The sequence below is a fragment of the Schistocerca nitens genome, chromosome 10 (assembly GCF_023898315.1).
Source record: "Schistocerca nitens isolate TAMUIC-IGC-003100 chromosome 10, iqSchNite1.1, whole genome shotgun sequence".
NCBI classification, from domain to species: Eukaryota; Metazoa; Arthropoda; class Insecta; order Orthoptera; family Acrididae; genus Schistocerca; species Schistocerca nitens.
The window spans coordinates 231,408,528-231,421,825 of record NC_064623.1 but is presented as its reverse complement, the minus strand read 5'-3'; the positions used below and the strand labels follow the sequence as shown (position 1 = coordinate 231,421,825).

At 41.7% G+C, this 13,298-nt stretch overlaps 1 protein-coding gene across 1 annotated transcript in view; it reads right to left on the bottom strand.

The window, feature by feature from the left end:
• LOC126210179 (disheveled-associated activator of morphogenesis 1) overlaps positions 1-13,298 on the bottom strand; it is a 515,367-nt gene that overhangs the window by 71,298 nt on the left and 430,771 nt on the right. The window contains exons 13-17 of the mRNA XM_049939341.1: positions 13,077-13,274; positions 10,641-11,048; positions 5,805-5,941; positions 3,272-3,433; positions 617-920 (exon numbers count right to left, since the gene is read on the bottom strand). Coding sequence (XP_049795298.1) covers positions 617-920; positions 3,272-3,433; positions 5,805-5,941; positions 10,641-11,048; positions 13,077-13,274 — 1,209 coding nt within the window. The remainder of the gene's footprint in view (positions 1-616; positions 921-3,271; positions 3,434-5,804; positions 5,942-10,640; positions 11,049-13,076; positions 13,275-13,298) is intronic.

Here is a 13,298-nt window from a genome sequence, read left to right as displayed (position 1 = left end):
TATTCACCTGACCAAAAGTCTTGTTCCTCCTGCCACCGAACTTCACTAATTCCCACTATATCTAACTTAAACCTATCCATTTCCCTTTTTAAATTTTCTAAGCTACCTGCCCGATTAAGAGATCTGACACTCGGCGCTCCGATCCGTAGAACGCCAATTTTCTTTCTCCTGATAACGATGTCCTCTTGAGTAGTCCCCGCCCAGAGATCCGAATGGGGGACTATTTTACCTACGGAATATTTTACCCAAGAGGACGCCATCGTCATTTAATCATACAGTAAAGCTGCATGCCCTCGGGAAAAATTACGGCTGTAGTTTCCCCCTTGCTTTCAGCCGTTCGCAGTACCAGAACGGCAAGGCCATTGCTTATACAAGTCAAAAACCAACAATTTCTTAAATACTCTCTCATAGCGATTTGTAACAAAATTACCCTGGAAATTTCTTTCTGTCAACGAACAATTGTACTCCTCCTAAACTCTTGTCACAGAATTTCTTCAGAGTTCTCTGACTTTTCCATTAAATTTCATTTTCCTGAGGATTTCCAATTTTCCAGACAAGTTTCCGCCCTTTCAAACCGACACAGACGAACTATCTCCACTATTGACTGTCAACTGACCTTCTTGTCTAGCACCTCCACGAGGTAGTGCAGCAAGGTAGTGCCGCGAGCTGCACTGGACCGCGTGTCGGCCAGCCTGTTCAGGGAGGCCAGGCGGAAGCCACGGGCATTGCCACGTGCACCGCGGTTCATGTAGTTGCCCAATGCCAGCACCACTTCCAGCAGACGCCGCAGGCGCCGCGACCGTGCTACCTCCCGCGAGGCCTCCAGCACTGCCCTCACGCGTGGTTCCAGCTCGCACACCGATGTTGTGAAACGCTTCTTGTAGTGCAGGCTCCTTAGCCGCTGCTCGTAGTGGCCAATCCTGTGGGCAAGTTGTAGAGTTACAAATACTGACAGTAACACTGACGTCTTTCCCGTGTGACCGAGGTCAGGTAAACATTTATAAATACGTATTTTGTTGTATTCACATTAAGTTTATTTCAGTATACACTGATGAACCAAAACATTACGACCAGCTGCCTAATAAAAATTGGTTCACCTTTGAAATTCAATACAGGAGAGATCCAGTAAGGCACGGATTCGACAAGTCCTCTGTAGGTTTCTAGAAGTATGTGGCACCAGATGTGTACACACAGGACGCTCGATTCCCGTGAATTAGAGAGTGGTGATTCGTAGTTGCAAATCTGGCACCCAATAGCATCTCAGGTATGTCCTATCGGATTCACATAAGGTGGATTTTGTGGCCGAGACATCGAGCCGAGTTCAGTATCGTGCTTCTCGAACATCGTAACACGACTCTGGCCTCGTGACGTGGCCATTTATCCTGCCGGAAGGTGCCGTCACTGTCAGGAAGACACCGAGCGTGAAGGGACGCAGGTGGTCTGCAGTAACATTCACAAAGTGCACAGCTGTCGCAGTGCTTTCGATTACTACCACACGTCCCGTGCGAGCCCCGGCGAATGTCGGTTTAGCTCGGTACTGATCCCACTGGCCTACGTCCGTAGTGAGATGCACGCTTTGAGCAGCTGTTTGGCCGGACGACGTGTATCCGGCGAGAACCGTCAGCCAGATGTAAAGAGGAACACAATTCGTTTGCTCGAGTGACACATTTCCTCTGATGTGAGGTCCTGTGCCCACTGCAATCTTAACGGACAATATTGTTGCACGAGTACAGGAACACAGTGGTCATCTGGTGCACTGAATAGTGGGTTCTAAAACACTTGTGCCTGCACCGGCATTGCACTCTGCCATCAGATTTGCAACAGACTGGCTCCTATTCTGCTTTACAGAATGGGCAAGCCTCCACCCTCCGAGGTTGTGAGGTGTGGACGTCCGATACCTTATCGCCTATTTGAGGTTTCACAGTCCTCTGACCACTTTCCGTACGTGCCTGTAACAATTGTCCTTTATCAAAGTCACTTGTGTCAGTGTATTTCCTCATTTGTGAACTGTATTTTCAGCAGAAAATTCCACATTTGGATTTGCTCTACTCAAATAGCTTCCTTAGTGTGTCACGTGTGCTCAGTGCCGCAAGGCAACATTCCATCTCGTGGTGAGCTGTGGTAATAATGCTTTGCTTCATAACTGTATCCATACAGTTTTGTTTCTTTTCTGTTTCTAGTGGAATTTACACGACCACAACAACACCGCACTGTGTTTCTCTATCGATGCAGAGGTTTGCAGTGCCTAACGGTCAGCCTAACTGTCTGTTCCTACATGAGTGGCAGCTAGGGGTGTCCTTACACAATAAGGCAATGTTGCACAGGCTGATCTACATGCTGGTATTGCACGGGGATGTGTAATCCACCAGTTACCTGTGTATTTTAATTGATTTTCATAATGGCCACTATTAATCTTGCCTTACGTCGAAAACTGTCTGAAAATCTCGTAAGGGTGTTGCAGGTTATATTGTGCTGAAAAGTAATTGTTAGGAAAAAATTCAGTACGTTGCACCACTTTAGTGTTAATTAGTGTCAAAGTTAGCCAATAGGGCCGTCGTACGGACAAATTCGAGCGGCCCGGCAGAGACGGTGTCGCCGAGTGTGTTCTTCGTTTAAGAATAACCGAATGTGAGAGTGATACAAAAATTGGACACGGGACAGTAGTAAGGATCGAATCCGTGCCAAAGGCTGAGCAGTCTCGTGCACTGTCGTCTACACTCTGAGAACGACTGACACTAACTGTTTCTGTCCGATCACTCGAATGGCCCAGTTGTTTAACTTTGATGTGAGTTAATTTGGAAATGGTGAAATATATTTACTTTTTTCCTTAACATTTGCATACGGATATGTCCATATATTTATTTTACACAATAAAAATGACATCTGCATTCTTCATTAGTCATTGCTAACATAACCGTACCACTACAATCTTACCCTACGATTAGCATCAGAAGTTAATACTACCGACGTGCAATTTTTACAGCACTGTTGGGTCTTCACGTAACGGTGTTTGTGCTTTTGTATCGGGCTCTCGGAACAGTTTTATGTTTCGCATACTATAAGTGTACCGTACAGTAGATCTCAATAATATGTCTCACGCGAAACTATTTCTGTGCCATTTGACACCTGATACAGCTGCACTTCCAACTATAACAACAGTGTTGGAGATATGAAGCTTGTAATAAAGAAGGTGGTAAATCAGTATAGTGATCTAGTCTGGACTCCTACATATGCAGGGAAATGGGCGACACGGTTTAGTTTCTATACTTACTTTGATATTTCGTACAGGAAGCGGTCAGCTCGTGCCAGGCTGTCAATCTCCTCTGCGTGCTCTTCCAGCAGAGCAGCCTCTTCTGCTGATGGCGTGAACTTGAGCAGCTGCTCCACCATATCGATTGGGAGCTGGTCCCTGCTGTCCATGCTTAGTATAGCTCTGCAATACAGTGTGGGAGGCAATAGTGTCACTTCGACATTGTCACTTACAACTCGTGTCAGTTTCAGGAAAGCAATATTCCTGCGTAAAAACTTTACGTACAGACTGCATCTTTGGTAACAAAATTGTCGAGATTACAGGTGACGAGCAAAGGTATAATGGAGTGAGGGAAGGAACGAGCTTAACTTGCAGATTTTGGATGGAAAGGGCATATGTAGGTGGGAAAATAAAAGCAATTTTTACCTTAGAATAACAACAAAAGAAATGAGACTGATGCAGTTTACTCACAGAAAGAAAAGAAGAGAAGTAAACATGTCTTATTGTGAGATTATGAGTATAGAACTTAATAAATGATAGCATTATATTTAGAAACTTTTTCTTTGAAATTTCTCTTTGGCAACTGACAACCTAAGAAGATTTGTACACAAATCAACGCAAAATACCACTATACAGCTGTTGTGAACAGCAACACTAACAACCACTCTCCAGCTAAATCCGACACTGAACCAGATGTTACACTAGGAATAGTGCTGCCCTGGCTACTGGTGTATTCCACAAATTAAAATTACACACCACTTTTCCTAGCAACACCTGAGGATCGAACCAACCGCACGTGTCCATAACCCTGGCCACGGATAGGGTCTAAATCTTAAAAAAGACAGAAACAGACGCATCATATTCTAGATGTATATTTCACTTAGTGATTCTTCATAACAACAGCCACTTCATGAGGTACAAAATTAGAATTTAGCTGAGCCACTACTATCTAAATGAGCAGTAACAAGAAACTCCAGTAACATGGCAGGTGAAAGCAAAAGTACCTAAAGACTTTAGATTTGTTTGAGCAATTACATCTAAAACTAATAGTTATTGAAACAAAGATGCTTCTGACTGAAAGTTCTCGTACCTCACAGAACAATCTGAAATACTCTACTATTCTCACTGAACTGGAAATAAAACACAATTGATTTAGCTCACAGATCTTGTAATATTACAGGTCTCAGCAGTTCATGTGAATGTTTATCTCCCCCCCCCCTTCCCCTCCTCGCTCTTTCCCCCATTCTTGGTATTGACCAGAGAAGAAATTCATGCCAGTATCGGTGTGTGCTCACTCCATTTTCTACTGCCAGAAGGAATGTGGAAGTGGATAACAAATGCAGACAGAACACAATTATTTGTATGGCTGAGGAGCTTAGAAGCATATTTTGTTTTGTCAGGTTGTCTGCAATTTTGTGCTGAGTACTTTAAACATCTGACAAAATCAGTCTCAGTATGTATATGAAGGAGTAACTCAAAGTATTGAACGGCTCAGTTTTTTAATACTGTTTACACTGAAATGAAAGTCTTCTGCCGTAGTCAGAGTACATTTAAGCTGTGTTGGCATTTGTGATAAGACAAAATAGTGTGCCAGACATCTGCCTTTCCACACTTTGTGGACCATCTCAATGCTCCAACTTGGCAAGTGTTCCTCTCATTTCCTCTCAAAAGTCTGCAATGCATTTTTCTCATTATGAATGCACTTTAAAACATTCTTTACATCATAACCAATATGATACTGTGTTTACTGGTGTACTGGAGATAAATAACTGTGATGAAAAGACTTTGCGATTCCTGCTTTGGTGTCGGTGACTAGTTGGTGGGTGGGTCACAAACAGTGAAACTAGAGAGTACTGTAATTACTACCACAAAATGCACATACAAGTAGAGAAAACCTTGTGACAAAAGCATTTCCTAATTTTATGAGAGTGTATCCACAAATATTGGAATTTCGTCTCCTGATTTTCTCAAGTGAGTTTTTGTTAAGATACAGAACAGAATTTATCATCAGATGTTGTATTCCCAGTGTATACTGCCACTATAAAGTGAAAAGCATTTGGAGATAAAAAAAAAATACGACTGACACCCCGGCAAATATCGCATAGCATTTCACTGTGGCAATGTAACTCTATATCTCATCAGCACTAAGCAGCAAATGCCTCCGAGTCTAGATTGTAAATAGAATAACAGACCTTTGCCTTACCGAATTGTGCATTTATCCGCACATCTTAAATGTGGCACAGACTTCTATTAAATGATATGCTTCACTTTCATTATGAAATAATGTAGTATCACTGGAATAAATAACTAACAGAAATTAACCATTCATCATTCCTCTACACACATCACTTTTCCACTTACAGAATGTCGCTTTCTTTGTTTCCATAAATAGAAGTAGGAAACTGCAGTTGTTGTTGAGTTACTTTAAATTTAGTATGCAGCTTATTGTGAAAGTACAGCTACACAAATAATCGATAAGCAAGCAGTTGGAACATTACAAAATATAGCTCTTTCTTTTCTTTAATGATCAAAGGAAATTAGAATAGCTACTAACCTAGAAATTTCTTCGTCTGACATTTTAAGCTTGGACAGTAAGATGGTGCAATTCTGGGCACGTCTACCATCTATTACTGAGATTACTTTTGTGCGGTTCTTGCCCAGCTTTGATAGATCTTCTACAGAGCCTTCATTCTGGAAGATCGGAAAAGATGAATTAAATTTTCTTGAAAACTCCAAATCGACTGTTACTGAACTGGGATGAAGTACTAGTACAGAAATGAATGCACAGGTTACATCTTTACCACACTTTGAACTGTAAAACATGAAGAAAAATTAATAAGTAAAACCAAATTTACAAAACATAAGAATGATTGCACTGTTAAAAACTTTCAAATGTCCACGTTACTTTCTTCTGTTGCAACTGTTGATTAAAGTGTCAAAAGTTAACTTAGCTTGACTATTTTTGTCCAGTTATTGCTTGTAACACCATGTTCTTAAACAACAATTTGCTGAGAATTCAGTACTATGAAATGTGGAAGATTGCAATATTAAGTTATAAAGTACAAATCAAAACTATTTTCCACACGAACACCAAAACTGAGGAAGACCTATGCCTACTGCCACTTCCCGGATCTGTTTTACATTCTTATCCCTTATTCTTTCTAGTTTCGTCTGAATGACAGTGATCTTTCCCTTCTCTCTCTTAGTCTACTGCATATCCTACAAAACAATTTGAGAGACATGTTTTCTTCTGCATTTACAATTCCACTACAGTCACCTTAATGAGAAAACGGAACCTATAATATAATTACTTTTGTGGTGACTATCCTCGTGCTTCTTTTAGACAGATGTGCATACCATAACATTGTAGTGCATATATTTCCATACAGGGTTTGCTGTTGCCTATCAATCACAGTCCTAGACAGTAGCATCTTTTTTAAATACTATGTTGGAAGGAATGATCATTATGCATTATACACGTGGTGGCTTTATGAGTATCTACAATCAAATGGAAATGTCCAAATTTGACAACCAGCCCAGAGCACTCAGAGTCACTTGGTGTAGAGCCCTTAAGTCAAATGCTTCGAGTGAGCATTCTTTTTGCTGCCCCTCTCCTCAGCTGCGGATAGCTAAGGAATGGCAACCTCACTTCTTCGAGGTGTAACCCACCTCCCTCAAACCGTCCTAATGCAGTTCAGTTTTGAACAGGTTTGATACAGTCATTGGAACCGCTCAACTTTCTCTGTCAGATACTGAACCGTGTCAGTGCCGTCAGGTGAAAGTTTGTTCCAGTGTTGTCACCACACAGGTGTCATGTCAGAGGAGCTGATACCTCCCGAATCGACCCAGGAACTGATACCTCCCGAACTGACCCACAGTGGTTTGCGTGATTTCAGACGAGTTGTTGGTGGTTCTCGTAGGGCATCGTACAAGGGACAGTTCACGTGAGATTTCATCTTCTCGAGCAAGTTTACGTTAGCTGCGTTCCTCATTAGATCTTCTGGAGCAATATTTGTTAGCACAGGTAATGACTAAATGGGAGTAGATCTAACAGTAGCAACGATAATTCTCACAGCTTCATTAAGCTGCACATCAGTCTTTGTTGTGTGGGTGCTGTTTTACCACACAGGTATTCACCAGCAGAGTACACAAGAGCAAGTGCAGCAGACAGCAGAGACTTGATGTCTGTACCCCAACTGCTTCCAGCAATCTTACAAAGAAGATCCATTCTTCAGCCAAATTTCATGCACTGTAGTTTGAATGTCAAGGATCCATGCAGAGTGATTGCTAAATATATTGCGTTGTAGTTATAGGGCACTTCAGTTCCGTCACGAGTGACATGTAGCTTCTTTTTTTATTTAGATGGAACACAGTAACCTCAGTTTTATTTGGATTAGGCTGAAGCCTCCGTTTATGTGTTACTTGAACTGTAAGCATACCATATCTACCAATGCCAATTTCTTTGGGTGATGGGTATTGTAGGGCTGACAAAAGAAGTTTTACAGTGTGAGCAGGTGTCCTGCAGCTGCATGCAATTCTGCATAGTGTCTCCCCTGTTCTGAAACCTGGCCCCTTCCAGACTCTTGTTACAGTATAGGGAAAAGCCAGGCTGACAAACCACAGCCTTGTTGTGTTTGGCCAGATCAACTCTGTATTGAGAAAGACGAGTGGGTGCATTATTGTGGTGAAGGTGCCAACTGCCTGATGCTCACAAGTCCTTCCATTTGCATCTCACTGCCTCACAAAGTTGACATACAACTTCTTCGTAGTACAATTTACTTACGTTAGTAAGTTCTGGGGTATTCTCGTGATGGACCACAACACTAGAGTCAAAAAAAGATTGTCAACATGACATCACATTGCTGCAGACCTGCCTCCCCACCCCTTGAGGATGACAGACTATTGCAGTGACTGTAACTTTTTTTGTGTTGTACCCACAAACCCAGGACTCATCACAAGTTAACAAAGCTGGGATTGCTGTTCACAGTATACAGCATGTCCTGTGCGATTTCCAAATGAAGTTGCTTTTCGTCTAACAACTATGGCACAAATTTTGCTGAGATCTTCCAGAGGTCCAAATGTTCTGTTAAAATGGGAGAAACGAATCCAATACTAATTTTGACTTTTTTTGTAATTTCCCCGATTGTGATTCATCTATTCTGCTCCACCTGGGTCCTCGCGTGACCGATAACAATCTCATTTACAGGCATTGAGGGCCTACCTAAATTTGCTTCACTCCTCACAGGTGAGTGGCCATCTTAGATGTGGTTGTACCCCTCCTACCTGTGTGGCACCCATTCCTTCATCCCCAAACACTTGTCAGATCTCACAGATTGTTTCGAATTGAGAATTGCTGAGCTTGAAACAAAATTTGATGCAATAACGTTGTTCGCCCTCCTGTCATTTTGCCCACAACATAAAATTCGATGACTACCACTTACGTGTGTTTACTTGTGGCCAGTGACTGGTTGTTTGTGCAGTCGTGAAAAAAAATCAGGCATGCACACTATGTATGCTTACAAACATAGAGAATATGTGCACCCTGATTCCACTGTTGGTTTCGACAATAAAAAATAAGGTTGGATTCTTTTCGAATGTCCCTCATACAACTGTATACATGAATTTCTTTAAACCTATGAATGTAACAGGATGCTGATGCAAGTAAATATTGTGTACACTTAGGTTTGAGGTGTCTGACAAGTATTCTGTACTGTACATGATCAAATGGGCAGATGATATATAAAAACAGATAAATAAACAATGTGATAGACTCTGGAACTTTATCACTAATCTGATAATAGGATACAATCAGTTTCTTTATATTTTCTATGGGTATTAAATGCATTTACTCCCATTTAAAGAGAACTGCTATACTTTTCACCAAATCTCCAATTCATTCTGAAATTTACTTACAATCATAAAGTGACAAAAAATTTCTACCATACGTCGCAAGAAATTCTCATTAAACATAAGCTTCACTTTGAGCAGTCTGGAATGATTTTCAATACTGGGAGCTCTTTTTTTCAAAATCGCTCAAGTGTGAATGCATTTTTAAATGCAGAATTCAATGTTTTGGTTTTATGCACATTGTCTTCAGCCTCAACACCAGGCTGACTCATGAGAGATTATATGGAAGGTATGAATCCATTCAATGACTTTCAGTAGGCCCAGAAATTGCTAGGCTCTTCTGATAGATCTTTCACAAGATCTGTGTAACGAAGTTACTGTTACGTTCATTAATAGTAGTATTCCTACCCTTTCTCTTGTAGACAGAATGTGAGAACCTCTGTCAGTGCAATGGTACCATTAAACCAATGGTACCATTAAACCAAGGTGAATCTTTACTATCTTCCACTGCCTTTCTTTTGTGCATATTTTTTTATAGCATGACTTACTATGTGTTTTAGCACTAATCATAACTTTTCTTCATTTATTATAATTAAAATCCATGTTTAATATGTATTTTAAATTGGATGTTCGAGACTACAACAGTTCTTGATACTCTCCATGCTTTCTTGATAACCCTCATCCCTGTAATTTCTGCCTTCAGACTAGCAGCATCATGGTTGCTAATGTTGATGCTATAGCCGGGAAGTCGAAAATATCTTTTTTCGTGTATAAACCGTCAGGCTCTTTGTTTGTAGGAGTTGTTGCAGAACTGCATTTACGAGTACTTATTAAGATCGTTTTTACTGCCACTAATGTACAAGTAGTTTCCCATTCAAAATTAAACAAGTTAAAGTCACTGCCGTATCATAGGGTAATTCTGTACTGTCTAATTTAGGCCATCTTTGAACGACTATGACCAATATGTTTATATATGGTAGCCAGTATGAACATCTGATTAACTGAAACTTCCTGGCAGATTAAAACTATGTGCTAGATTGAGACTCAAACTTGCGACCCTCGCCTTTCATAGGCAAGTGTTTTGTGGCTAAGCCGTGTCTCCACAATATCCTTTCTTCCAGGAGTTCTAGTCTTACAGGTTTTGCACGAGAGCTTCTGCAAAGTTTGAAAGGTAGGAGATGAGGTACTTGTGGGAGTAAAGCTGTGAAGATGGGTTGTGAGTCACACTTTGTTAGCTCATTCGGTAGAACAGTTGCCCGAAAGGCAAAGATCCCAAGCTTGAGACTCGGTCCAGCACACGGTTTTAATCTTCCAGGAAGTTTCGTATCAGCACACACTCCACTGCAGAGTTAAAATCCCATTCTGGATTGAATATAACTAAGTGCACCATCGCCGGTTACTTTTGTCCATATGAGGTTATGGTCAGATACATTTTGGAACTTGCTATGATTTGGTACAGAAAGCCCCGTACTCACTATGCATGTATCACAAAGGAATTGTGAGGCCCCCTTTCCCCTTGGGATATAACAAAGGACACACTTACTGTAATCCCATTCTTCTGATAGGCACAGAAAAGCTTGTCTATGCTCTCGAGGTCCATTGCCATGTACAGCTTGCTGTCATCCAGTTCCGACCAGATGGTGCCCGTGACTTTGGCATCTGGCAGCTTGGACCAATTGAACGACTTAAGTGGGTTGGAAGGCTGTGGCACATTCTTCTCTGGCCGAGGTGTGGGAGGGGGTACAGGTACGGGCGGAGGTGCAGTTGGGGGAGCCTGAGGGGGTGGTGGGGGAGGAACTGAGGAGGAGAGAGACTGTGTCTGCTCTGGGGTGTCAGACAACGGAGGTGGGGGTGGCGGTGGGGGTGCAGGGCTGCCACTGCCATCCGGGGGTGTCGTCGGGGCGAGTCGGTTGTCGTAGCCGTCCCCGAGTCCCGAGCGCAGCCCGACCACCTGTTATCAAAAAGTGAGAATGTTGTTATGTCAGTGGTAGGTTGTCACGAATTGATCTACAAACTAAATGATTTACATTATTATTATTATTATTTTTTTAATCCCACAACCACACTATTTGCACTTTTATAAACTACTACATCAAATATTTTTAACACTAGCGATAGTTTGTTCAGAAACAGAAAATATCAATCCACCCTGATGCCATGCATACAAATCATTGTGTTCTGGGATCAGCTAGTGATGGATTGTTCAACTGAAAGTAAATGCACTAATACATACCGAGCAAAAATCTGCTCGTCAGTGTTCATCTTAATCTCTCAAGTTTTCTCAGAACGACTGATTAATAGGATGCTTCCTTGTGTTCTGCCAAGGTGCTGTTTCCATTTTATAAAAATGTGTCTGAAATCTTATGGGACTTAACTGCTAAGGTCATCAGTCCCTAAGCTTACACACTACTTAACCTAAATTATCCTAAGCACAAACACACACACACACACACACACACACACACACACACACACACACACACCCATGCCGTGGGAGGACTCAAACCTCCGCCAGGACCTCCATTTTATACACAATATTCTTAGCCTTGTTAAAGATGTCTCGGTCTCCGAAAGCCAGGTGTGTATCGCATTCCAGGTGAATGTTACATGTCTTATGTGGGGCAGACTATAAGAACAGCTTAGAAGGAATGTGAGGGATGTCAGTACATACCCGACTAAAGCAACCTAGCAAATCAGCCGTCACCAAACCCTGCCTCGAATATCACCGTGAAATGAAATACGATGAGACCAGTATGGCAGTGCAAATGCAAAGTTTCTGGGACAGCATAATAGAGGAGTCTATCACAGTAAAGATGTCAGAAAACCTAAAAAACAGATAGCAGTTTTAATAGAAATAACACCTGGGATACAGCACTCAATTTATTAAAATCTTGCCAGACAGCACATTCACAAAAGTTGGAAGACACAGAGAATTTTTGTTTCACGAAATATCGTTGCAAGCTCTGAAAAGAGTGTCAAAGGGCGTAGTGCACATTGGGGATGGAACTCTGCTATAAATGTTGGTGTGGACAAACAATAGTTCACAGTCTGGTTGGAGTCCACGCAACGAGTACATGTAACAGCAAAACTCACAGCAACAGAAGAAGACAGATGAGTCAGTCTTTGAAACATTGTGCATAAAATGTAAACAACAACTAGATAGAATACCCAGAAGCAAACTATTAATGTTCATATCTCGAAATAACGACTAACACCCAGGAGAATTATTAACACACTGTTCAAATTTTTGTTCTCTGTTTAGTCGTAGTGCAGTGTGAAACATTTTCAGCCATAAAGAGCAAGTTTTGTAAATGGTAAATGGAATCAATTTACCCATGTTTCAGAACAGACAAAAATTTTTCAAATAAAATCATTTACCTTACAACATGTTGCCTTTTGGCACTCATGTTGTGATCTTCTGCCAACGGTCATTTAGTGGTTTCTCTGACGTTGCACAAGCACAACTGCATAGCATATTCAAAGATTCACACTATTCCATGGCTGGTGAGCAAATTTTCGAGGATGCTGGCCACTTGTCCTGGCAGAATGACAGGAAAACCATTGGACTACCATCAGCTGTGCCTGAGAAAAGCACTACCCGGCAACTCTTGAAGGAGAGACCACAAAAGCCTCAACACTTTTATAACTACAATTTGATTTTATTAAATTCCTGCAACTGGTGCATATTATCCCATTATTTGATACTGATTGCAAATGCTTTGCTGAAAGGCTCTTTCATCTACAACTAATAGATGTAATTAACACAAATCAGCTTCTCAAGACGGATATGACAATAAACCCATCAGCGCCGAAATAGCTGCTCGACCCTATGTAAGTAAAGAATCACTACAGTACTCGTATCTTTCTGCAGAATACACAGCGAGAGGATAATGGCAGCTTACAGAGAGTGGAAAAGAAGTAGCTATGTACGACTGAATATATCAACAAGCAGAAAGAAAGAAGAATTTATTTCAGTCACCTTGGCGTCATCTGGCAGCGACCCTGAGCTGACAAGCTGTTCCAGGCGATGCCTCTCCCCCCTCTCTGAGGCCACCTGTCGGTCCAGCTCACAGGCGCGATCTTCCAGCTCCAAGCAGCGCTGCTTCATCTCTAGGTGGGCTGCCGTCTCCTTCTCGAGCCTCTCCTTGACTCTTTGTAAGTTTGTCTCCATGTCTTCCTGTATGACAAATTTGTACAATGT